This window comes from Peromyscus leucopus, chromosome 16_21, assembly GCF_004664715.2.
Source record: "Peromyscus leucopus breed LL Stock chromosome 16_21, UCI_PerLeu_2.1, whole genome shotgun sequence".
Taxonomy (NCBI): Eukaryota; Metazoa; Chordata; class Mammalia; order Rodentia; family Cricetidae; genus Peromyscus; species Peromyscus leucopus.
In genome coordinates this window covers 19,153,701-19,176,282 of record NC_051084.1, presented here as the reverse complement: position 1 = coordinate 19,176,282, position 22,582 = coordinate 19,153,701, and the positions used below count along the sequence as shown (strand labels likewise).

Sequence of the window (22,582 nt, the reverse complement as noted above, 5' to 3'; positions counted from 1 at the left end):
CCACGAAGGCCACAAAGGCAGCCTGAAGGGTTAGAAGCAAAGCCAAACCACTGCTGGTGGGTATCAGCATGCTTGCCTCCCAGATATCTTACACTAGCCAATCTGCCCATCAGCTTCAGGGCTTTACCTTTGGACAAGAGCTTGCCAGGCCCCGGTAAGTGGACGGCCCTAACTATGTCTGCCCAGGGCCTGGCCCCTGCGGACCAAAAGGAGAGCCCCCAGTGGTAGGGAGACTTTAGACTCTGGGATGAGACTTCCTTTGTGTTGAAATGCCTTTTTGATCAGTGGCCAAGAGGCAAGCACAGCCAGGCCAGCAGTCTCTGCCCAGATGGTACCCCGCAGGGGCTCAGGATGACATGACCTCACCCTGAGCCCCCGACTGTACCATGCCAGGGGTGAACTTCAAGGGTTTCTCCCTAAGGAAGCACCTCCACAGTGGGACACCCTTGAGGCTGCACAATTCCTTGCGGCATCTCTGGCTATTAGAACAGGAAGGATGCTGGGGCTGCTCTGCCTGTCTGGGGTTAGGGTTTTAGGCACCCGTGTTACCTGTTTGGCAGGGAAGTTCTGGACACACGATCTGGGGGTCTAGAAGAGAGAAAAGAGACAAGGTCTCTGTGAGCTCCTGCTGGGCCCTCCGTGGTCACCTACTAGCTCGATGGGGGTAAAGGTCCTGGTCTCACCACTCACCTGGGCAAAGGACATCTTCCATGTCATCGATGAACTTCTCAGCCACCAGGTCAGAGAAGAGTGTCATGTTACGCACTTGCTGCGGCTTGTCACAGGCAATGGAGTAGAGGTTCTCGCTCTCGTGTGTCTCATGGAACATGTCACCGATGCCGATGGCTGTCACAGTGACGTCTCGGTCACACAGTGCCCGAAGGTTGAGGTCATCATCTCGGGGGTCATGGCGCCCATCTGTGATGACCACTGCGAACACCCGGGTCTTCTGGCGCCGGCTCTCCTTGATGAGCTGATTGTAGGCAAACTTGAGGGCAGAGGGCGTCCACGTGCCACCAGCAATCCACTCAAGGTTTTTGACGGCCTCCTTGAAGCTGGACAGGGAGTTGACTCGCTCGTCGTCCAGCCGGATGGCCTCGAAAGTGCCTTCGTGGCTGTACTGCACCACACCCACACGCGTGCCTATGAGGGGACAACCGTGTGAACAGTGTTTACCGGCCTGCTTTGTCACCTCGGTGACTGGCTCAGCCACCTTGAGTGAAATCATGGGCAAAGGCATGATCCTGGCTAGAGGTAGGGGTATGGCTTCTGCCTCAGGGCCCTTCATGGCCTCCACTGACCTGTCTCAGACTTGGGGTCCTTGGCAATGGCACCCAGCCTGTTGACCACATTGATGACGAAGTTCTTCTCCAGGGTGAAGTTGGTGTAGCCAATACTCTCAGAGCTGTCGATGACGAAGACCACATCCAGAGCACCACAACGCTTCTCACAGTCTGGAAGTGTGTATGGGATGACAGGGTGAGTGGGTAGAGAGTGTGAAGGGGTACAGGGCCAGGGATAGCGTGGGTGATCCTGCCCCCATACACCCCATCCCTCCCAAAGCTGTGCACACATCCTAATGCACTGGGCCAACTCACCGCAGCACCCACAGGTCTCTCTCACATAGGTCATGACGTCACATTCCTGCAACACAGCCCCAGTTGGGTGCATTTAGACAGGGAACACCTACTGTTGCCTGAGGGCTTCCATTAGAGTCCTTAACCCCATGTCTGCTGGGGTCCATGCCCACATGTGGAGTAGAGCTACACATATTCCAACTTTGCCCTCTGACCTTACCCATGCCAACTCCACCCAGTGACCCCTATCCTATGGACTTGTCCTTGCAAGCCTGACCACTGCTGATTTTGCCCTCTAAACTTACTCCTGTCAACCTTCATTCATCTTCTGACTTGGTCTCTGCCAACTTCAAACCTGTTGACTTTGACCTCTGACCCTATGCTTGCTAACTTTGCCCTCTGAGTTCCTTCCCTGGCTTCGCTCGTCAACCCCATACCGGATGCTCCCGGTTCTCGCTCTTTAGAAGAGAGAAGGACACTTATAAACAAGGATACCGATTCCATACTGGGTGACACCTACCGTGAGACCAGGGTCTCCTGGTGGGCCGGGTTCTCCCTGGAGGCAAAAGATAACAGTGAGAGGTGAGACTGTTGGGTCCAAGTTGCTTCTGGTGCCACCACCCAGTGTTTACTGACCCATGGGCCCACTAAGGGCAGAACCAGGATGCTCTGTGTACATCAGCCTGGCTGGCTCAGGAGCTACGGGCCAAAGGGATAGAGGTGGCTTACCTCAGGTCCTGGGACTCCTCTTGGCCCCCGAGGGCCAGGTTCACCAGGGGGACCAGGATCAGCCTGAGGAGGAACAGGGAAGTAGGCTCAGTGTAGCCCTGGGATGTCTCTGCCCCATAGGAGTACTGATCCCCCTGTCAATGGCCTCTGCTGGGAGTACAGTAGGCATGAAGGACTGCATCACCCACTTCACCCTGAGTCTGACACCACCATAACAATGTCCTGAACAGCCACTACCAGAGCTTGGTAGGCAAGAGAGAGTAGAAGGCCACTGAGGAACTCAAGGGTAGTCATGGGATAACTCACTCTGATACTAGTCACTCTATGTGCCCCAATCTACCTACCCACCTGTCCATTACCTGTCCACCCACCGACCATCCCTCCACTGAACTGCCAACCCCACCCATCTGCCCACCCACCATCATCTGCCATCCGTCCTTATGTGCGCTGTCTTGCCCTTACTGTTCTTCATGCACCCACATGATGCTGGATACCCAGTGCTTCTAGGGGCACGGAAGTGAAGGTGATATGGTCCAGGCCAGTGAACCAATAGGAGGTGCTGGCTGAGGACGGGGTGAAGAACAGAGGAGGCCTCAGAGCCTGACCATTCCCTTCAAGGGCTGGGTGCCAGGCAGGCTGGGTGTTTTCTCAGGAATCTTAAGCCCTCCTCATGCGCTAGCCAGCTGCCCTGGGCATAGGACGGTGACACTCACTGGCTCGCCCTTGTCTCCCTTCCTTCCGGGTGCGCCTTTCAGACCAAAGTCTCCTCGGCCTCCCTGTAACACAGAGCACATGCTAGTTGTGGGCACTGGGCGGCATACACACTCCCACTGCACACTACAAGACCTTCCACAGACTTCCAGGAACTCAGAGGTGGCACAGGAGCCGTGTGCATAGTTCAGCGTCTGTTAAGGATGCTGGGCATTTTCAGGGAAGCCCCGGGCTTTGTTTGGAAAAGGACATGACGCAGGAGCTACCACCAGTTAAAGCCCAGCCAGGGCCTATGTGGCCTGTCCCAGGGCAAGGGCATGACCAAAAGATGGTTCTTATAGCAGATGTGGCATGCAGGACTTCCACAAACCCACCAGGAAAAGGCTAATTGGGACAAGACCCCCAAGTACCTCAGGGCCTGGTGGGCCGGCCTCTCCTTTTTCACCCTGTGAAGAAAACAAAGGTCTGACAGGTCGCTCAGCCACAGACTCCAAGTCTAACTACAGAAAGAGAAGCTCACCATCCCTTGGAGCTGAGATCACCCCTTATGATTTCTTGGATATCAGAATCCAATCCACATCTAAGGTAAAGGCCACACATGCTGAGCCATGCTGACCCAACCCTGGGCTATGTCTGACCACTGGTGTCTCCTGGTGCTGGCTGGATCTGCCTTTGCACCAAGTGGCAGGTGGCCTCCGTTCCCTCCCTCTTCCTAGTCCCACGCTGAGGGAACCACAGAAGCCTTGGGGCCCAGCCCACAGGGTTTTCCTGGGAGTTCTTGTTCCATGCCATGACTCACGGGTGTCCCTCGGGGTCCTGGGTAGCTGAATCCAGGCCTTCCAGGATCTCCCTGAAGGGGAAGGTTGAGTTAGTTGGAATGACTGGTGAGGAGGCCGTGTCCAAATAGTGCAGATGAGGACCAGGATATCTTGCGTTGGATGGGAAGAGAGGCTGTGAGCCTAGTCTTGCTTGTCCACCTCTGGACTGGAGTGTGTGCAGTTGATGTGCCAGATAACTCAGGGGCCGTGGCACACACTAGAGAGGCCACTGAGACCATGCAGTACCCATATGGCTGTCCATCCCTCAGGACGCTGCCATCTTTCCAGGCAGTTCATTACGGGGTAGGGCAGAAGACAGGCTGCATGGTCTCCTAGTGCTCTCCATGCCTTGGCCAGTCTCACTAGGAGCTGGGAATAGGAGGCTCAATGGAGGCCACTCTCCTGCTCCAGGGCTCCAAGCTTCTCTTGCAACTTTCTTGTTGGGTATCTCCATAGCACAACTGCTTTGGACCCCATCCCATATTGCCAGGAGGAAGGGACGTACCTTGGGACCTGGCTGTCCTGAATCTCCACGAGGTCCAGCATCACCGGGGTCTCCCCGAGATCCCTGAGGGCAGGAGAGGAGTCAGAGGTGGCCTTGTCACCTGAAGTGGTGATGACCTAACCTGCTTTGACCAGCTCAGAGAAGATGGCGGGTCTTGGCTGCCACCTGGCCTGGGGCCAGGGGTTGGGATGGTGGTGAGTAGGTAAGGGAGGGTTTGTAGAGTAGGAGGGGGGTAAGTAGGGGGCCTGGGGCAGAGTGGGGGTTTACAGAACAGGGTTGGGAGTGGGAAGGACTTTGGGGGTGGGTGGGGAGTGGGTGGAGTGTTGGAGAAAGGATGGGGTGGGGAGAACAAGGGGCAGGGTGGGGAGTGGATGGGGGTAAGGGGCAGGGTGGGGAGTGGATGGGGGTAAGGGGCAGGGTGGGGAGTGGATGGGGGTTAGGGGCAGGGTGGGGAGTGGATGAAGGGTTAGGGGAAGGGTGGGGAGTTGATGAAGGGTTAGGGGAAGGATAGGGAGTAGGGAGTCCTGGGACAAGATGGGGAGCAGGGGGAGGGTTGGTGAGCAGGGTGGAGAACAGTTAGGGATCGAGAACAGGGTTAGGAGTGGGTGGGAGTCTGGGAGCAGGATGCTGTCACGGTCTCTGGGCTTCGAGTGCCCTGCTACCAACCTGCTTTCCTGGCTCCCCAAGAGCCCCCTGGGGGCCTCTGGGTCCAGGCAAACCTCTGTCTCCCTGTAAAGAAGTGAGATGAGTTTCAGATGGTGAGGTACTGTGGTCTAACGGTACACCCGCAGAGTCCTGACGTCAGCCCTGTTACGTTACGCTTCAGGGTGAGGTCAAGCTGCACTGGACCCACTGCCCAGGAGTGGTCTTGCCTTGGCTGGGTCCATGAGAAGGTTAAGTGAGGCAGGAAGGTTATTGGGCACAGTCTCCTCCAGCCTGGCCGCTGTCACCTCCTGTCCTGGGGATAGTTAGTCTCCTCCACCCTGGCCGCTGTCACCTCCTGTCCTGGGGATAGTTAGTCTCCTCCACCCTGGCTGCTGTCACCTCCTGTCCTGGGGATAGTTAGTCTCCTCCACCCTGGCCGCTGTCACCTCCTGTCCTGGGGATAGTTAGTCTCCTCCACCCTGGCCGCTGTCACCTCCTGTCCTGGGGATAGTTAGTCTCCTCCACCCTGGCTGCTGTCACCTCCTGTCCTGGGGATAGCCCCCTTCAGTCTGGTATCTGCCACCCCCTGCCTCGCATACCTTGGCTCCTTTGCTGCCAACTTCTCCAGCCAGGCCTCGGGGCCCCTCAGGACCAGGGTCACCCTGTGAGAAGACAGGTCCGGGTCAGGTTTTAGCCAAGGAACAATTCCGATGCCTCGACTCCAGAGGCAGTATTGGGGGAATGTGAGGGTGGGGTTAGGGGAACAAGTTATTCAACCCGCCGGGACAAAGACACCGCTGTGTGAAGGGCGATCTCGGAATGGCAGTGTCCTTCCTCTTGAAGCCCTCTCATCCCCACAGACCGACAGCCTCAGTCCTGCTGAGGCCACTCTGGGGGTGAAGGGGCTCTAAGCAGCTCAGAGGAAAGCTCCTTCCCCGCCATCCTTGAGAGCTGTGGCAATGGGAAGCTGCAGGAACGTGTATGTCTGTCTGCAGTGGGGAGATGCCGCATGGAGCAGTATGCACCCTATGCAGCTATGCATGGCACACAGAGGATGGTGGTGCCCTTCCAGAAGCCTCAGGGACGGCTGGGAGCGGGAACTCGCCTGTCTGGTTCCTACTTTCTCAGACAGTGCAGAGACCAATCCCCCCTCAGCGGCTAGACCTCAGAGTTTTGTTCTCCTGGGGGATGAGGATGGGGTGAGCCGCTCAGCTTTATGGTGAGATTCCAGAGCAGACCCCTTGGCTCCTTACAGAGCAACTCACCTTCTCCCCCTTTGGACCGTCGCTGCCCGGGCCGCCCTTGGTTCCAGGATCTCCCCTGCGCCCCTGCAGAGAATGGGCGTGAGGACGAAGGAGGAATGAGGCAGCCACTTGTAGCCCTGCTCTCCCTAGGACACTGGGGAGCCTGGGCCTGGTATTCCCTCCGGGTGATATCTGCCTGGGGCTGGGGCTCTGTCTCCATACTGCTGCTGTGCCGGTTTTACCCCAAAGACTCAGGACTCGGTGTGTGGGTGCTCATGGTCAGGCTGTATCCTGGCCAATGATTGGGATGTGGCTTGGACGGTCAGCATGATCATTTCTGATCACTCCCTGAGTGGGCCTCTTCACATTGTCTCTTCTCAGGGTCAGCCTTGGGATAGGATCCCTACCCCAAGGGCATCCCGGGGGGAGCTTTGAAGGGATGGTAGTGAAAAGGCTGATTAGGAACAGAGGGTTCTGCCTACCCCCGTGCCATTTGTCAATGGCCCTTCTCCAGCCTTGCTTGCCCAAAGTGGTGCCACAGAAGAGCCCAAAGCAGGGGCCTGGTTCTGGCCGAGAGGCTTATGGTCTGTAGGTGCAGTCTAAACTCACCGGCTCTCCTTTTGGTCCACGGGGGCCAGGCCCTCCCTTGCCTCCTTTCACTCCCGGGCTTCCAGGAGCTCCGTTGTTGCCTTGATATCCCTGTGTGGGGCAGGGACAATTCAGCATGGTTGGGAGCATGGCGGAGGAATGCACGGGGCTAGTGCATGAGGCTCCCTTAGCCGTTCCTTACCATCCCTCCCAACATGTGTGAGGGCATAGAACAGAGTGGACAGTACCCTGGGCAAGGATAAGCAGGCCAGCAACTCACCTTGCTTCCCTTGTCTCCAGGGTCTCCTGGTGGTCCCCTGCGTCCCGGGCGGCCAGAGTCCCCCTGGAAGGGTTGGGGGTGACATCAGCTTTGTTCATGGACAGGTACTGGGCAGTGGGACAGGACCATCTAAATCCCCCATGTTCTTCAAGCACACAGGATGCCCGGCGTAAGAGGGGAAGACCTTGCCAAGATGCCCCAAAGACCAACCTAGGAGCCCAGTGTAAAGTCTGCTGAGCCTCTGGGGAAGGCGCCCCATGTGAGGCCCTGGGGACAGCGGGATTGCTAGGTAGGGACTCAAGGGAGGAAACAGCAGAAGAGGCATGGACTGGCCTCCTAGGACAAGGCTGTCAATCCTGTGACTAAAGGTCTAGGGCTACCAAGGGCAAGGGGTCCCCAGGGCCTCAGGGTGTAGGAACTGCAGTGACTAGAGCTCCCTTCATGGTCTCTGCCAGCTTGGAAGGGGAGGTGGGCAAGCTGTGCTACACGGGATCCTGCTCTGAAATAGTGAACTTAAGGACGGGACCTCCCTGCTAGGCTTCACAGCCTGGGCGGTCCCCTCACCCTGATCTGAGCTGGGCATAGGGAGCCCCAAGGCAGGGATTTATGAGAGTGGTGATAGCCTGTTCTAGAACTGTATCTGGCCAAGTCCTTACCTTGGCACCTTGGTCTCCTTGCTCGCCTGGGCTTCCGGCTTCTCCAGGGTATCCATCAGGGCCCTGAGGGAGGCGAGAAAGGTTCCTGCTGAGTGCTGCCATGGGTGGACTGTGTTTCTCATGAGTCAAGAACACTGACACAGAGCGGGGACCCCAGGCTGCTGCTCACTCAGGCTATGAGGTCCCAGCTCAAGAGCCATCCCTAAGACTGCCCTCGATGGTCATCAAAGTTTCAGAACTTCCCAGCCTAGGACCACGAGCGCCACCTGGCCTGGAAACCATAGATGTCCAAGGGTTGGCTCATGGGCTCCTGAGGGGGTGGGCTGTAACCCCAGGACCAGCAGAGCTCCAGACTGGGGTGAAGGTCAAGCAGGGAGAAGCTGGGCAGAAGAGAGAATCCGAAGACTTGCTTCCAGCCCAGCCTGGCAGCCATGTTCCATGAATGATGGACAGCAAGGATGGAGAAGTTACTCACCCGGCTTCCTGGGTCTCCCTTGCAGCCAGGAGGTCCAATTCGGCCCAGTTTGCCCTGAAAGAAGAAGAAGGAATATCAGAGTATAAATCTGGGGTCTATGCACAATCAGTAACCGCACCACTCAGGCCCTTGTGTGACAGGCCAGCTGCACCCTAGTCAGAGCACAGGAAGGTGAGGTGATTCCCATTTTGCTTCATTCTGTCTCCATGGAGACAGAATCCCAGGACCAGGCCAGGCGCATGGGTGTGGAATGTCCTCACCCCATGCACGTGTGTGTGTGTGTGTGTGTGTGTGTGTGTGTGTGTGTGTTGTTTATACATAGGTATCTGTGTGAATAGATTTAGGTGCATGTGGGGGGAGGCAGTGGCTGGCAGTCATGGTGGGCTGGTAACTCTACCTTCTGTCCATCAGTTCCATTCTTGCCAGCTAGGCCGGGGGCTCCCTGGAGAAGATAGAAAAGGGACTGGTTAGTCCCACTCCTTGTTCCCTCTGAGCAGCATGGCAGGGCACACCCATCCCTTCAGGCTTACCTTCCGGCCATCTGATCCAAATTCACCCTGTGCAAGGAGGCAAGCAAAGTGTTAGCTGAGTTTCCAAGCTTCACAGACACTGTGGTCTTTGGCGTGCAAATGAAGACCCTCACAGCCCCAAACATGAGACCAGAAACCTAGGGCTGCCTCCAGGAGCCGCCAGGCTGCTATGCAGTCAGGAGGTACATCACAACTGTCCTGGGCAACATCACAACTTACCTTCTCTCCCTTGAAGCCGGGCACACCCTAAGGGCAGAAGGAAAAGACAGTGTATTACCAAGGGCATATCAGAAGATGCAATAGAGCCCTGGAGAGACAGATGTGAAGGACAGCCAAGACCCAGCCTCGAGGGTGTGCACAGTGGCTGTGCCACGCCTGGAAGTCATATGTGGGTCCTGAACACACGCTTGATGGAGGAGGGGTCAGGCTGGATATGTAGTTTTGGAGTGACCCTCAAACTATAGAGGCATTTCTCTCCTTTGGCAACAAGGGCTGGGCTCTGGACATCCCCAAGGGTAGGGTGGGAAACTGCCCCAAAATGACCTTCCTCCACTTCCCTTCCCCCATCCTAGCCCTAGGTAGGGAACTTGCCTTGGGTCCTGGGAATCCAATGGGGCCTTCGATGCCAGGGTCTCCCTGTGAAGAAAGAACAAAGAAGCTTGGGTGTGATCCCAGCCAGCCCGGGTGCAGGGAGAGTGGTCGGGGGTCGAGTCAGGGGTCAGGGGCCAGAGGCCATGTGGGGACCTTACCTGTCTCCCCTTCTGTCCAGGCTCTCCTGGCTCACCCATGTTGCCCTTGGCACCCTAAAAGTAGAGGACAGGGAAAGGGGTAAATTGAGGCCAAGGAAACCCTGTTATCTGCTGGGAGAGGTGGTATGGCAAAAGCTGTTGGTCCCTCCCCAGGTGGGAACATCTTGGAATAGGGTCAGCTGCCCCTCCCCCGCAGAGCCCCAGTGGCCCCCACCAGGCTCTTGCTGACTCTCTTCTCTGAGTCTTGATAGACCATTCTCCATGAAGCCACACTGCAAATGGATCAGAGCAGCTTCTCAGCTGGGATGCTGGGGCTTGGGACCTCTGTACTATAGCCCAGACCACAGTTGGCCCTGGGTGCTCCATAGGCCAGCCTGGCACTCTTGGGAGCCAGCCTGGCACTCATGGGAGTTCCTCTTGAATGGGATGGGCATGGGTAAGGCATGGATTGAAAGAACTAGAAAGATTGGGGCTTCAGAAAACCACATAAGATCAGACTTCTAGGGAGCTAAAGTTTTAACTTTAGATATATATTAAATGCTCCAACTTTTTAATATCCTTCTACTTTAAATGCAAAGGGAGAGAGAAGAAGGAAAAAAATCAAGGGGCAGAGGAGAAAGGAGGAAGAGATCAAGTAAAGCAAGTGGTCAGATATCCTTCAGGTCTCAGCTGTGCTGTGCTCTGAAGTCCCTGCGGCCTGGGGACCTCCCGGGGCCTCCACTCCGATGTGTGAGTGGTCAGATAGCCCGGGTGGCAAATTCATTCCCAGCTGTAGCAGGGTGGGCACGGCTCATGGCCAGGACTGGAAGAAGCCAGGTCAGGGAGTGACTGGCACAGAAGACATCTCACTCAGCTACCCACTGCTGTAGAAGCTCTCACGGGACTTGCAAAGAACATGAGGATGCTTCCTAACTTCCTTTCTAAGCCACTTCATATGACTGGCATCATCTCAACTCCTTCCTACCGTCCTGCTTTCTGACACACGGATTGTTAGCTTCAGACACTGTGGTAGTGGAAGGGATTTGTGTTATACAGCTCTATTGTTAGGGAAAGGCCTGATAACCATTCAGAGCAGAGTCCTCCAAGCCTAGAATTAAATAAACCTCCAAGTGGATGCCTCATATCAATCAGCAATCACACCATTGACAGAATGGTACCGTGTGTGTGTGTGTGTGTGTGTGTGTGTGTGTGTGTGTGTGTGTGTATTTCCCCACATGAGCATGCTTGCTTACTTCATAAATCTATTTTAAGTGGCATATCTTAAATTTTTTTAAATATTTCCTACTTTCCTCAAAATACCATTTAAAAGGAAATGGATAAAATCTGAAGTTTAGGTTTTCCAAGTTTGGAGGCCCTGAGGCCATCCATCCACAGCCAGCTGGCCTTCAGTGTGGAATTCCCACAGGTCAGGGGATTGCTGGAGCATGAGCTGTGCGGTCTCCAGGCATCTTACCTTCTGTCCGCGGTAGCCCTTGGGTCCATGGGGCCCAGGAATCTCCAGGCAGCTCACTTTGTAGCACTGAAATGAGGTGGACAGACAGCAGGTCAGGTTGGTAGGACAAGTCCCCGGTTGGGTATGGCCTGGGGATAGGCAAAACCTTGGACTCTCAGAGGAAGTCCCCCAAAACCCATAGAGACAAACAGAATGGAATGAAGGACCAGACACACAGGGTACCAGACAGGTGGGGGCCAGTGCTTAGTCAAATCATCCAGCCAGGCTTTGGGTAAGCGAGGCTGTGATAAACAATGACAGACAGCAACAAGGACCAAAGAGCTCTGGTCACAGGTAGGCACCACCTGTATATGGGGACCAATTTGCCATTCTTGAAAGTAGCTGCTCTAGAATGGCATGTTTCTGCAGAAGGAGCAGGGCTGGACTTTGGGTGCCCAAGGCTGTAGGACCCCTAAAACAGGTACATGGCTTGCAGTCTGGGTTGGATTAAAGCCTCCCCCAGTTTGGGACATGACGCAGCTTCTACAGAAGTCATGTATTTGGTAGATAATCCTAGTTCCAGCTCCCAGGGGACTAAACGGCCTGGGTTTGACTGGGGATGGACTAGGACTTCATGCAAGCTCAAGAGTGTCAGCCCCCACAGAGCAGGTGGACCTCGGTCCTTCTGCTGCTCTGGTCTGCTCGAGGCCCTGGGAAACCAGGAGTGAGGCGTTGGTCCTCTGCTGGGTCAGCCGTCTTGGTTGCCAACAGGTAGCAAAGGCTGGGCTGTAGTGACAGAGCAACTCACCTCTCCGTAGGCTTCATGTTTCTGCAGAAAAGACAGAGACCAGATTAGCCTGAGCCTGGGGACGTGTGTGACACTTCCTGAGTCTGGGTGGGGATCGTGGGGATGAGAGGACTTGATCCTAATCTCCCTCAACTGCCTTACTCACAGGGGGGAAACACTGAACTCTGACTGTTGCCCCACTGGTGAGTGGACCACACCCCTAATCTCTGCCCTGGCCACAGCTGCTCACCATGACCTTGATGATGCGGTTGATGGTGTCCTGGTCAATCTCGGTAGAGTCGGGCCTCATGGTGGCATAGTTGTTGCGGTAGAGCTCATGTGGGGTGTTAGCGATGTCCCTCAGGCCTTGTTCATTTAGGTTCCTGTTAGGGGCCACGGCAAAGAGCCGGATGCCCTCCTCGCGGGCGCGCTCAGCCTGCATTTTAATGCCTCCACACGGATTGCCCGTGACGTGGCCGTCGGTGATGACCACAGCAAAGTTGACCACACCTCGGCCGACATGCTGCCGGATCTGCTGGGTCATGTTGGCCAGGGCACAGTCAGTAAAGGTGCCTCTGCGGAAGGAGCGGATGCCTTGGAGGCTCTTTGTGAAGGAGGCCCGGTCGCTGCTTGGGGGGCTGAATACCTCCACCTGGTCCGAGAAGTGCAGGCCACCGTAACGCCAGCTCAGCGCCACCTGGTCCAGGTAAAATTCGTTCTGCAGCTGGCTGATGAACTGAGGTACGAACTGCTGCATGTGATAAAGCAGGCTGTCTGTGGGGGACTGCATGGCCACGCTCTCCGAGGTGTCCAACACGAAGTACACATTGACTGGGCAGTCAGCCTTCTCTGGGGTGGGGCGACAACATTGAACCCGTCAAGGCTTGCCAAGTGGGGGCTATAATGTGAGTCCACCCTCACCCTATGAATACCACTTCTCTCCCAGGACTCCAGAGCCCCACCCAGGTACCTGGACAGTTGTTGTTCCTGTCAACGATGGAGGGGTCAGGTGAGATGACTTCCTGCTGCTGAGCATGGAGGACTCCTAAGAGGCCCCCAAGCAGGAACACAGAAAAAGAACCCTGGAACATCTTGATAGTAGTCATGTGCCCTGATGTCCTGCAATAAAAGCAGGGACCATTACAGACACCCCCACAAATATATTGCTGCCCTCCCAGGGTGGGATGCACGTAGCTGGTAATTCCTTGAGGAAACAGGGGCCTCCGTGACCCATGTTGTTGCCCCCACCCACAGGGAAGTTGTGCCTCTCCAATTCTCTGTTGGCTGCAGGGCTCGGTTCTAGGCTGGACTCAGACATTCTTCCCTGATCTCTGGGGCCAGAGTACACACAGAAGGGCCCATTTGAATGGGTTGGAAACACCAGGGAGCAGTGTCTCTTTACACACTCCACTCCAGGGCCTGCAGTGGGAACAGGACAAGGGGGAAACAGGCCCACTTCACTCAGTGGGAAGGTCCTAGCCTCAGTGTGGGACCCTGGGCATATCCCTCTCCCTATAGCCCGATCCCCCTTCACATGGGGCATTGGCATGGACTGAATCACACACTGATTTTTAGTATGACTTTCCACCAGGTGCCAGCAGGCTGAGGGCATCTTGTTCCCCTCTGTGGGTGCAGCAAGACCACTGGAGAAGAAGCAACACAGACTCTCTGGAGCAGGGGTGGCTGTGCTCCTGGAGAGACTCTGTCCCAACTTGTTATCTGGGAAATCTTCTTCAATCAGAGAAGTACTCCAGATTTCAGATGTTATAGTGTTTTAGTTGGAAAATAAGTAGAACCATTGAACAGCATACTTGATACTAAGGATGGGAGGTATCAGGTATTACACACACTTGTAATCCCAGCATTTGGGAGTCCAAGACAGAAGCCACGAGCTCAAGACCAGCTGGGCTACATAACATGATCCTATCTCAGAAAGAAATGAAATAGACTACACACAAGTGTGGTAGTTTGAATGTAACTGGCACCCATAAGCTCATAGGAAGTGGCATTAGTAGGAAGTGTGGCTTTGTTGGAGTAGTTATGACCTTGTTGGAGGAAGTGTGTCACTGTGGGGGTGGGCCTTGAGGTCTTCTATGCTCAAGCTACACCCAGTGCCACAGTCCACTTTCTGTTGTCTGCAGATCAGGATGTAGAACTTAAGCTCCTTCTCCAGCACCAAGTCTGCTTGCACACCGCCATGTCCCACCATGATGATAATGGACTGAACCTCTGAAACTGTGAGGCACCCCAATTAACTGTTTTCCTTTATAAGAGTTGCTATGGTCATGGTGTCTCTTCACAGCAATAGAAACCCTGACTAAGACAATGAGCAGTTGTTGATAGAGAAGCTAAGAATAAACAAGGGACAGAGAATGGATAGTGAAAGTGAAAGTGAGCATCATTGGAACTAAAAAGGCAGGTGGCCTTATAAGAAACAAAGAGATGACAGAGGGACCTTGTGTTGGAGATCATGAAAGCCCATCATTACCAGGAATACAGAATTAATTAGGCACACCCATGTGAAGTGGACCAGTTGGGAAATCTACCTTGTAGTGAGAATTTTAAAATAACCCACTTAAGAAAAAAAAAAGGGGGGGGTAACAACAAACTTCAGGAAACATCTAAAGGAAAAATTCATTGGCAGTTATATAGACTATTTTTTTCTCTTTAGATCGAAAGTGAGACTCTTGTAGAGAACACGGGACTATTTTGTTTTTTCTAAGTCCATTTTGCCAATCTCTGTTTCTTAATTTCGGATCTTAATCCAATTTTACTGAAAGTAATTACTGACAAAGGTGACCTCTGTTTTGGCATCCCTTGTCTCTATACCTTGCACATTTGAAGTCCCTATCTTTTTGTATCTTTTCTGTCCCAAGACAACCTCTAATTTCCACCTCCTGGTGTTTCTATGCTTACAAGGTCTTCTCACATCAAATCACTGCTGGACAATGGAATGATGGTGCAGCTTCTAAGATGAGGTATGTGCTTGTGATCTCAGCACATGGGAGATGGAGGGAAAAGGACTGAGAGTTTGAGGCAAGCCCGAGAAATATAAAAAGCCTCCATCTCATAAACCAAAACTCTAACCACAAACACTCTGATGGACGGTTACCAGGTGGGCATGACCTTAGGCCTGTCATGTCTTCTGATGAAACGAGCCTCCCCATCAATATGCAATGCCCTTCTTCGTCTCTTCCATGTGTTTAAAATAGGGTCTGCTTTGTCCTATGTTAACATAGCTAGCCCTTCTTTTTCTGGCTGTTTGTATTGAACATCATTTTCTGTTCCATCGCTATTTTTTTCTCTTTAGATCTAAAGTGAGACTCTTGTAGAGAACATGGGACTATTTTGGTTTTTTTTTAAAGTCCATTCTGCCAATCTCTGTTTCTTTCTTTCTTTCTTTTTTTTTTTTTTTTTTTTTTTTTTTTGATTTTTTGAGACAGGGTCTCTCTGTGTAGCTTTGCGCCTTTCCAGAACTCACTTGGCAGCCCAGGCTGGCCTCGAACTCACAGAGATCCTCCTGGCTCTGCCTCCCGAGTGCTGGAATTATAGGCGTGCGCCACCACAGCCCGGCTTTTTTTTTTTTTTTTCAATCTCTGTTTCTTAATTGTGGATTTTAATCCAATTTCACTGAAAGTAATTACTGACAAAGGGTGACCCCTATTTTGGCATCCCTTGTCTCTATACCTTGCACATTTGTAGTCTCTATCTTTTTGTATGACTGTCTACATTTGTGTTTAGTTGATTTTTAGTTGTAAAATGTTTAAATACTCCTCTCGTTTCTTTGGTATTTGTTTATTCTTTCCTGGTAGTTACCCAGGAAACTGTATTTTGCTTCCTAAAATTGAAACTGTTTGAATCCGTACTACGTTAATGACATAAACATTCTCTGCCTTTAATATCTCTGAGACCATTCCTTTCAGTTATCAGTGTCACGAAACTCCATCCTGGGGCTGGAGAGTTGGCTCAGTGTTAGGAAGGTATACTGCTCTTGCAAGAAGACCCAAGGTTAGTTCCCAGCATCCATGTTGGGCAGCTCACAACTTCCTGTATGGAACTCCAGCTGCTGCAGGGGCCTGATGCTCTTTTCTGGCCTCTGTGGGCACCTACACTCACATGAACTCACATGCACTCACATGTGCTTGCGCACACACACACAAACACACACACACACACACACACACACACACACTCACACACACCCCATATAGACAAATAATTTTTAAAACTCCATTCGCTTACAACTGTTCCTTGGTATCTTAACAGTCGGCTCCAGGACCTGTAGTAGATACAAAAATCTGATGCTCAACTCCCTTATATAAAAAGCTATAGTGTTTGTATATAATGTATATATATCCTCCTATATGATGAAATCATCTCTAGGTGGCTGTTAATGCCAAGCACAACAGAAATTCTATATAAATACTTGTTATACAACATTTTAAAGACACAGACAGGGAGTAAAAGGTCTGCAAATATTCAGTACAGACACAATTTTATTTTCAATCTGTGATTGATTGAATTTATAGATGTGAAAAAGTGAATACAGAAGGCTGACCATATATAATTTTAAAACATAACTAATATATATTAAAATTTTCATTTTATTTTTATTTTATGTGGATGGGTATTTTGCAAGTATGTATGTAAGTATGTGCACTACATGTGTGCCTGATGCCTGAGGAGGCCAGAAGAGGGTTTCAATCCCCTGAAACTGGAGTTACAGACTGTGATAAGATGCTATATGAGTGTTGGAATCAAATCTGGGTCCTCTGGAAGAGCAGCCAGTGCTCTTAACCACTGAGCCATCTTTCCATCCCTATAACTAACATTTTAATATACTAGTTTCTTAAATTATATAGCAAAGAAACTTTGAAATTACAAATAAAAATTGTAATACTAGCTCTTAAAGTAATAATTGTTCTCTGTAAAATGCATTAGCTTTTCCAAATCATGTAGAAAACAAAAACTGGAGCTGCCCTCCATTGTTACAATAGCACTGGCTTTTAGCAGTTGCCCATATATTTTCCTTTTCTGAGATATTTATGTTTTCTTATGGCTTTTAGTGATTGTCTATCATCCTTCATATTAACCTTCAGGATCTCCCTTAGCATTCTTCTCTGGGCAAAAAGAGTGCTGATGAACTTCCTCAGCTTTTGTTGATCTAGTAATGTCTGTTTCCCCCTTATCTATCAAAACAACAGTTTTGCTAGATACAGGCTTCTTGGTTGGTAGTATTTTACTTCCAGCACTTTGACTATATTCACCCTTCACCTCTGGACTCAAACTTTGTTAAGAATTCTACCAGTAAACTTATCAAGGCTCCTCTGTGTTGGACAAGTCATTGTTTTTTACTGCCTTCAAGGTAAGATCTCCATGAGTAAACTGGGGATGAGGGGGTGCAATGGAGGGTAGGGGGTAGAGGGTAGGGGATGAGAACATAAGGGAAGTGGGAACAGAGAAAAATAAAGTGGGGGATAAAGTTTCAGTCCTTTAAGTACTTGGGAAGTCACTGCATCCAGAGAGGAAGAAGATTGCAGCCAAGGGAGACACAATAATGCTCAGGCAATAGCTTTGCCAAGATGGGCACCTTAAAACACATCCTCTTAGATCCCAGGGAAGTGAGGTTAGATATTAGTAACAACGGGAAACTGGGAAACATCACAAAATTGTGGAAATTCAAATTCATGCTCTTAAAACAACCCACAAATAAAAAAATGCAAGGGTGTTGTGGAATGTTAGTTTGGGATGTGTTACACTCATTTATGCTGTGGAATATTTGTTTAATGATGCAAAGATGTGTTGCATTCTTTTGTGTTACATTTCCTTAACTCTGTGAAGCTGTGTTACTTTGCCTGCCTAAAACACCCGATTGGTCTAATAAAGAGCTGAATGACCAATAGTGAGGCAGGAGGGGGACAGGTGAGTCTGCAAGGCAGAGAGAATAATAGTAGGAGAAGAGGGAGGAGTGAGAGAAGGAGGAGGAGAGAGGACTCCAGGGGCCAACCACCCAGCCACCCAGCCACCCAGTCACCCAGTCACCCAGCTACCCAGCCACCCAGCCACCCAGCCACACAGACACCTAGTCACCCAGCCACCCAGCCACCCAGCCACACAGACACCCAGTCACCCAGCCACCCAGCCACCCAGCCACACAGACACCCAGCCACACAGACACCCAGCCACCCAGCCACACAGACACATAGACACCCAGCCACACAGACACACAGACACCCAGCCACACAGACACCCAGTCACCCAGCCACACAGACACCCAGCCACACAGACACCCAGTCACCCAGCCACCCAGTCACCCAGCCACCCAGCCACCCAGCCACCCAGCCACCCAGTCACCCAGCCACCCAGCCACCCAGCCACCCAGCCACCCAGCCACCCAGCCACACAGCCACCCAGTCACACAGCCACACAGCCACATAGCCACACAGCCACACAGCCACCTAGGCACCCAGCCACCCAGCCACCCAGCCACCCAGCCACCCAGCCACACAGTCACACAGTCACACAGTCACACAGCCACACAGCCACACAGACACCCAGCCACACAGACACCCAGTCACACAGACACCCAGTCACCCAGCCACAGAGACACCCAGCCACACAGACACCCAGCCACCCAGCCACACAGACACCCAGCCACCCAGCCACACAGACACCCAGCCACACAGACACCCAGCCACCCAGACACCCAGCCACCCAGCCACCCAGCCACCTAGCCACACAGCCACCCAGCCACCCAGCCACCCAGCCACCCAGCCACCCAGCCACCCAGTCACACAGCCACACAGCCACACAGCCACACAGCCACACAGCCACACAGCCAGCTATGGAGTAAGAAGGAAAGAAAGGAACAGAGAATAGATAAAGGTAAAAGCTCAGAGGCAAAAGGTAGACACAGTTAAAGAAAAGCTGGCTAGAAATAAGCCAAGCGAAGGCTGGACATTCATAAGAAAGAATAAATCTCTGTGTACTTATTTGGGAGCTGGGTGGCAGGCCCCCAAAGACCAAAGAGTAAAAAAATCTAACTACACAAGGGAAGCAAGAAAACACTTAAAAATGAATAAAAAACAATGAAAATGTTCTGAAACGTACACAGGAGAAGCAATGCTGAAGGGGAGGCACGGGGCTGTGAAAGCTTACACCAAGGCCGAGGAAGGGCCCACAGCAATCACCCATCTTACGATGTAAGGAACTGGAAAAAGCACAACAAAGTAAACCCATGACTTTTAGCAGAGAATAATAAAGATGAGTAGAGGAAAAACAAGATACATAGTGGGGAAAAAATGGAGAAAGTCAATGAAACTAAACCTGATTCTCAGAAAACACCAACAAATTTGACAAATATTTAGCTAGATCAAAAACTTTTTAAAGAAAATTCCAATTAATCATAGATGAAAGTAGAAACACATTAACCAGTTCTACCCACCTATTTAATATTAAAAGCAACTACAGAGCAGGATTGGGAGTGTGGCTCAGTGGTAGAGCACTTGCTTAGCATGCACAAGGTCCTAGGTTTGAGCCCTAGTGTGTGCCCCCCCCTCAATGAAACCAACCAATCAGGAAATGACAAGTGGCGAGGCTCTGAAGCAATAAGAAGCACAAGGTGAGGACCTTGTGCACTAGTGATGAAAATGGAAGCTGGCAAAGCTGGTGTCAAAACCTTGGTGGCGTCTCAAAAAATGATAAACAGAACTGCCAAATGATACGGCTCTTCTACTTCTGGGTATGTCTTCATGTGGACAGAGTATATACACAAAGATCTAATCCTTCCCCTCCCTCTCCAAGGTCTCACCACATAGCCAAGTAGTTAAAAAAAAAGAAAAGAAAAGAACATCTATTAGGAGCATGGGGAAATAGTTCCCAGGCAAATCACAATGAAGTGGGCCAGCGATCAGATAACGTTGCACAATTGAGGCAGAGCAAACCCACAGCAAGGCATTGCACACCAAGATGGGCAGATCGGCAGAGACCACAGGATACATGTTCTGGCCCACTTCTGTGGGTATCTGAAAACAAGTGGATCTAGGGGCCCCTAGAACTGAGCTCCCCACTCCCCTGATCAGTTCACTGTCTGCCACACGGACAAGGAAGCTACCCCATGTCTAGCTAGTGCTTGTGTCTTGAATCTCTAGTGGGTCTGTGTGCATCCATGGGGATGCTGTCCACAGTATGGTCCATCACAGTGTTGAGGGCAGAGGCTGGGCTTCCAGGTCTGCTCATGTGCAGTACCCCACAATCCCTGTCTATTTGTGGGGGCTCCCTGGATTCTTGAATGGGCAAAAAGAGATGCAGCAAAGATTGAAGTGTGGGACCATGTAAAAGGAAAGAAAAAAAAAAAAACCCACCAAACAAGAAAAACTACACTATCTCTGTTCTAGAAATCATGCTATCCCCACACCTTAACCCAGTGCTTTGGGCTGTGAACAGTCTGTCTACATTGTGCATCCAGAAACCTCAGAATCCCTGTTAGCTGGGACTGGTAAGTGCTTCTAAGTCAGATCTTATTCTGAGACCAGAAAGCAGAACCGCCTCCAGGAGGGCGGGTGTGGCTGGTGTCCCATGCCAGGGTCTGTGAAAAACCCCAAGTCCCTTCTCATCCTGGATTCTGAGAGTTGCACCAGAAAGCTTCCCAAGCCCTGCTGAGAGGTCCTTCCAAAGCAGAGCTGCCTGGATTTGCTCTGGATATCACTGCTGTACAGGAAGGAACCCACCCTCCGGCAGACAAACTGCCCAAGTGGCAGCAGCCTCCTCTGCTTCTTCCAAGGTCTGTGCTGGCTCCCCGACCGACACCATTTCATTAGACAGAGAATTTCACTGTTCCCAAGACTGATGCACAGCTCTCAGAATGGATGCTCTACACCCTGTACTCAGCTCTTCCGATTTGGTGTGGGGTACTTGATATCACCTGTTCCCTGGAACCCTAGGTCCAAGCCCAGTCCCTTCCAGTATTTGTGAGATGAAGTCTCAAATGCCCCTTTCCTTTTTTTTTTTTTTCTTGCTAAGTGTGTGCTGGCCTCAAAGCCAGAACTATTTAATTGGAAAAAAACCAAAACAAAACAGTAAGTTAATCTTGACCTTAAATATCCCTTTTAGGTACCTGGTCCCTCTACGCCACTGGCTCCATGTTCTCAGGTGAGCATAGGGATAGTCCCTGAACACCCAGGCTTCATGAGGGCTGTTCTGTGTTGTTCTGTCTATAGACTGTCTAGAGGGGAGATGTCTCTCCTCTGTGCTCTGGGTGTGCCCTGGGAGTCCCAGGGGTAGGATGGAGCTGAGAGTGACCTGGGTCCACTCTCATCTTAGGGTCCCTCCACTCCCCGCTTCTCTCTCTAAGCACAGAGGACATTCAACAAGAGGGTTGGCGTCTCCTTGCGAGCACCTGGCCTGCCCACCCATAGGACCTGGGACTCTCTTCTCTGTTGCCCACAGAGCACTCCGAAGTCCACCTGAGGAGCTCATTCAAATGACTGCCACTTTCCCCATGAGGAATACCCTTCCCTGGGGCCCGCAGAGGGGCCAACAACAGGACCTGTGTCCAAGTCCAACTCACACCACATCTTCCCATTGAGGCCATTTAGGTTCCTTAACCCTTTGGAGATGTCCTCCAGGCCAGGGATAACTCAGACCCGCTAGAAATGGTCATGGGTCTGACCAGATGCCAGGCACTCGGTGGACTGGGGAAGTAGGGGGAGTCTGGGCCATCAGTGGTCCGCAGTGGAAAGCTGCGGAGTTCACAGCAAGAGGAAGCCTGCACCCAACTAGGCTATGTCTGACAAAGACTTAGGGCCCGGCCGCATACTAGAACCTAGGGCTGGACAGTCAGTTTGGGTAGATCTGTGACCACTGAGAACTCCGTCCCCACCATAGACCCCTGAGGTGCAGCCTCTGAACCCTGTTCCTCCTCTCCCCCAGGCTAGGCTGCACCCCACAGTGAGCTTACCTGGTTTGGCCCTTCCAAGGAGAGGCCGTCTGGGCACTTCCGAGGAGAGGCCCGGGTCCTGACGGCCCGAGATGCGGGCGCCGAGTGGGGAGGAGGGAGGGGACCCAGGGGCGGCCCGGGACTGAGCGGGAGGGGACGAAGCCCAGAGGCCTCCCACTTTAACCCTGCCCCGGGCGGGCGGATGCCTGGAAAGCTCGACCACCGGGAGGCGCTGCGGCCCCGCGGATGGGCGGGGTCAGCGGGTGGGGATGCGGGAGCGACTAATGGGGAGCAGGAGAAGGAGCGGGAGGAGGGGAGGAAAGGGAGGCGAGGAGATGGAAACATCCAGGACACGCAGCCGCAGCGCTGGGGCTGGACCCTGTCTGCACTGTAGTACCTGATAACGTTTTCCTAGCAAGTCTTTGGGCTACCAGGTCTCCCGTACCTGCTCAAGTTCCTTCCTCACTAACCCAAAGGAAGGGAGCCCAGGACTGGCACCGGTGGGAGCTACTCCCACCCTGGTGGGCCGGGGTTCTCCCCTCCTCCCCCCACTCTATCCGAGTATTCTCACTGAAGCTTGGCGGCGGTATGTGGGGTTCAGCTCCCAAGCGCAGTGAAAGGATCCAAACAACGTATGTTTTTAGGGTCCCGTGGGCACCGGGTTGTTCTCTTGGGAGTTGAAAGGGCCCCTGAAAAGGCAAGAAGATCTGTCATAGAGTTAGGGGAGGGGGTGAGCGGGCCCTGACATTGGTGTATCACCCCCTTCTCCGAGAATCCCAAAGGTGAGCTTTGAGTGGGTCCTGCTCTCGTCCCTGGCAGGCAGGGTGCATGAGCAAGCAGGCTGTGGCTAGGATCCAAGCTTTCCAGTCTGGAGTAGGTGTGGCTCTGAGAAGTAGAGGCAGGGCTAGGGAAGGGGTTC

At 52.4% G+C, this 22,582-nt stretch overlaps 1 protein-coding gene across 2 annotated transcripts in view; it reads right to left on the bottom strand.

Moving 5' to 3' along the window:
- Col6a2 (collagen type VI alpha 2 chain) overlaps nucleotides 1–21,855 on the bottom strand; it is a 28,028-nt gene extending 6,173 nt beyond the window's left edge. The window contains exons 1-27 of one of the 2 annotated variants that reach the window (XM_028874287.2): nucleotides 21,685–21,855; nucleotides 12,697–12,845; nucleotides 11,977–12,575; nucleotides 11,748–11,768; nucleotides 10,961–11,026; nucleotides 9,508–9,561; nucleotides 9,350–9,394; nucleotides 8,978–9,004; nucleotides 8,759–8,785; nucleotides 8,626–8,670; nucleotides 8,229–8,282; nucleotides 7,754–7,816; nucleotides 7,098–7,160; nucleotides 6,839–6,928; nucleotides 6,251–6,313; nucleotides 5,585–5,647; nucleotides 5,007–5,069; nucleotides 4,341–4,403; nucleotides 3,817–3,867; nucleotides 3,428–3,463; nucleotides 3,020–3,082; nucleotides 2,307–2,369; nucleotides 2,098–2,133; nucleotides 1,599–1,644; nucleotides 1,302–1,454; nucleotides 691–1,143; nucleotides 550–588 (exon numbers count right to left, since the gene is read on the bottom strand). In XM_028874287.2, coding sequence (XP_028730120.1) covers nucleotides 550–588; nucleotides 691–1,143; nucleotides 1,302–1,454; nucleotides 1,599–1,644; nucleotides 2,098–2,133; nucleotides 2,307–2,369; nucleotides 3,020–3,082; nucleotides 3,428–3,463; nucleotides 3,817–3,867; nucleotides 4,341–4,403; nucleotides 5,007–5,069; nucleotides 5,585–5,647; nucleotides 6,251–6,313; nucleotides 6,839–6,928; nucleotides 7,098–7,160; nucleotides 7,754–7,816; nucleotides 8,229–8,282; nucleotides 8,626–8,670; nucleotides 8,759–8,785; nucleotides 8,978–9,004; nucleotides 9,350–9,394; nucleotides 9,508–9,561; nucleotides 10,961–11,026; nucleotides 11,748–11,768; nucleotides 11,977–12,575; nucleotides 12,697–12,832 — 2,482 coding nt within the window. In that variant the 5' untranslated portion in view covers nucleotides 12,833–12,845; nucleotides 21,685–21,855. The remainder of the gene's footprint in view (nucleotides 1–549; nucleotides 589–690; nucleotides 1,144–1,301; nucleotides 1,455–1,598; nucleotides 1,645–2,097; nucleotides 2,134–2,306; nucleotides 2,370–3,019; nucleotides 3,083–3,427; nucleotides 3,464–3,816; nucleotides 3,868–4,340; nucleotides 4,404–5,006; nucleotides 5,070–5,584; nucleotides 5,648–6,250; nucleotides 6,314–6,838; nucleotides 6,929–7,097; nucleotides 7,161–7,753; nucleotides 7,817–8,228; nucleotides 8,283–8,625; nucleotides 8,671–8,758; nucleotides 8,786–8,977; nucleotides 9,005–9,349; nucleotides 9,395–9,507; nucleotides 9,562–10,960; nucleotides 11,027–11,747; nucleotides 11,769–11,976; nucleotides 12,576–12,696; nucleotides 12,846–21,684) is intronic. The other variant, XM_028874286.2, reaches the window with a different exon arrangement.
- Nucleotides 21,856–22,582: the final 727 nt, after the last annotated feature.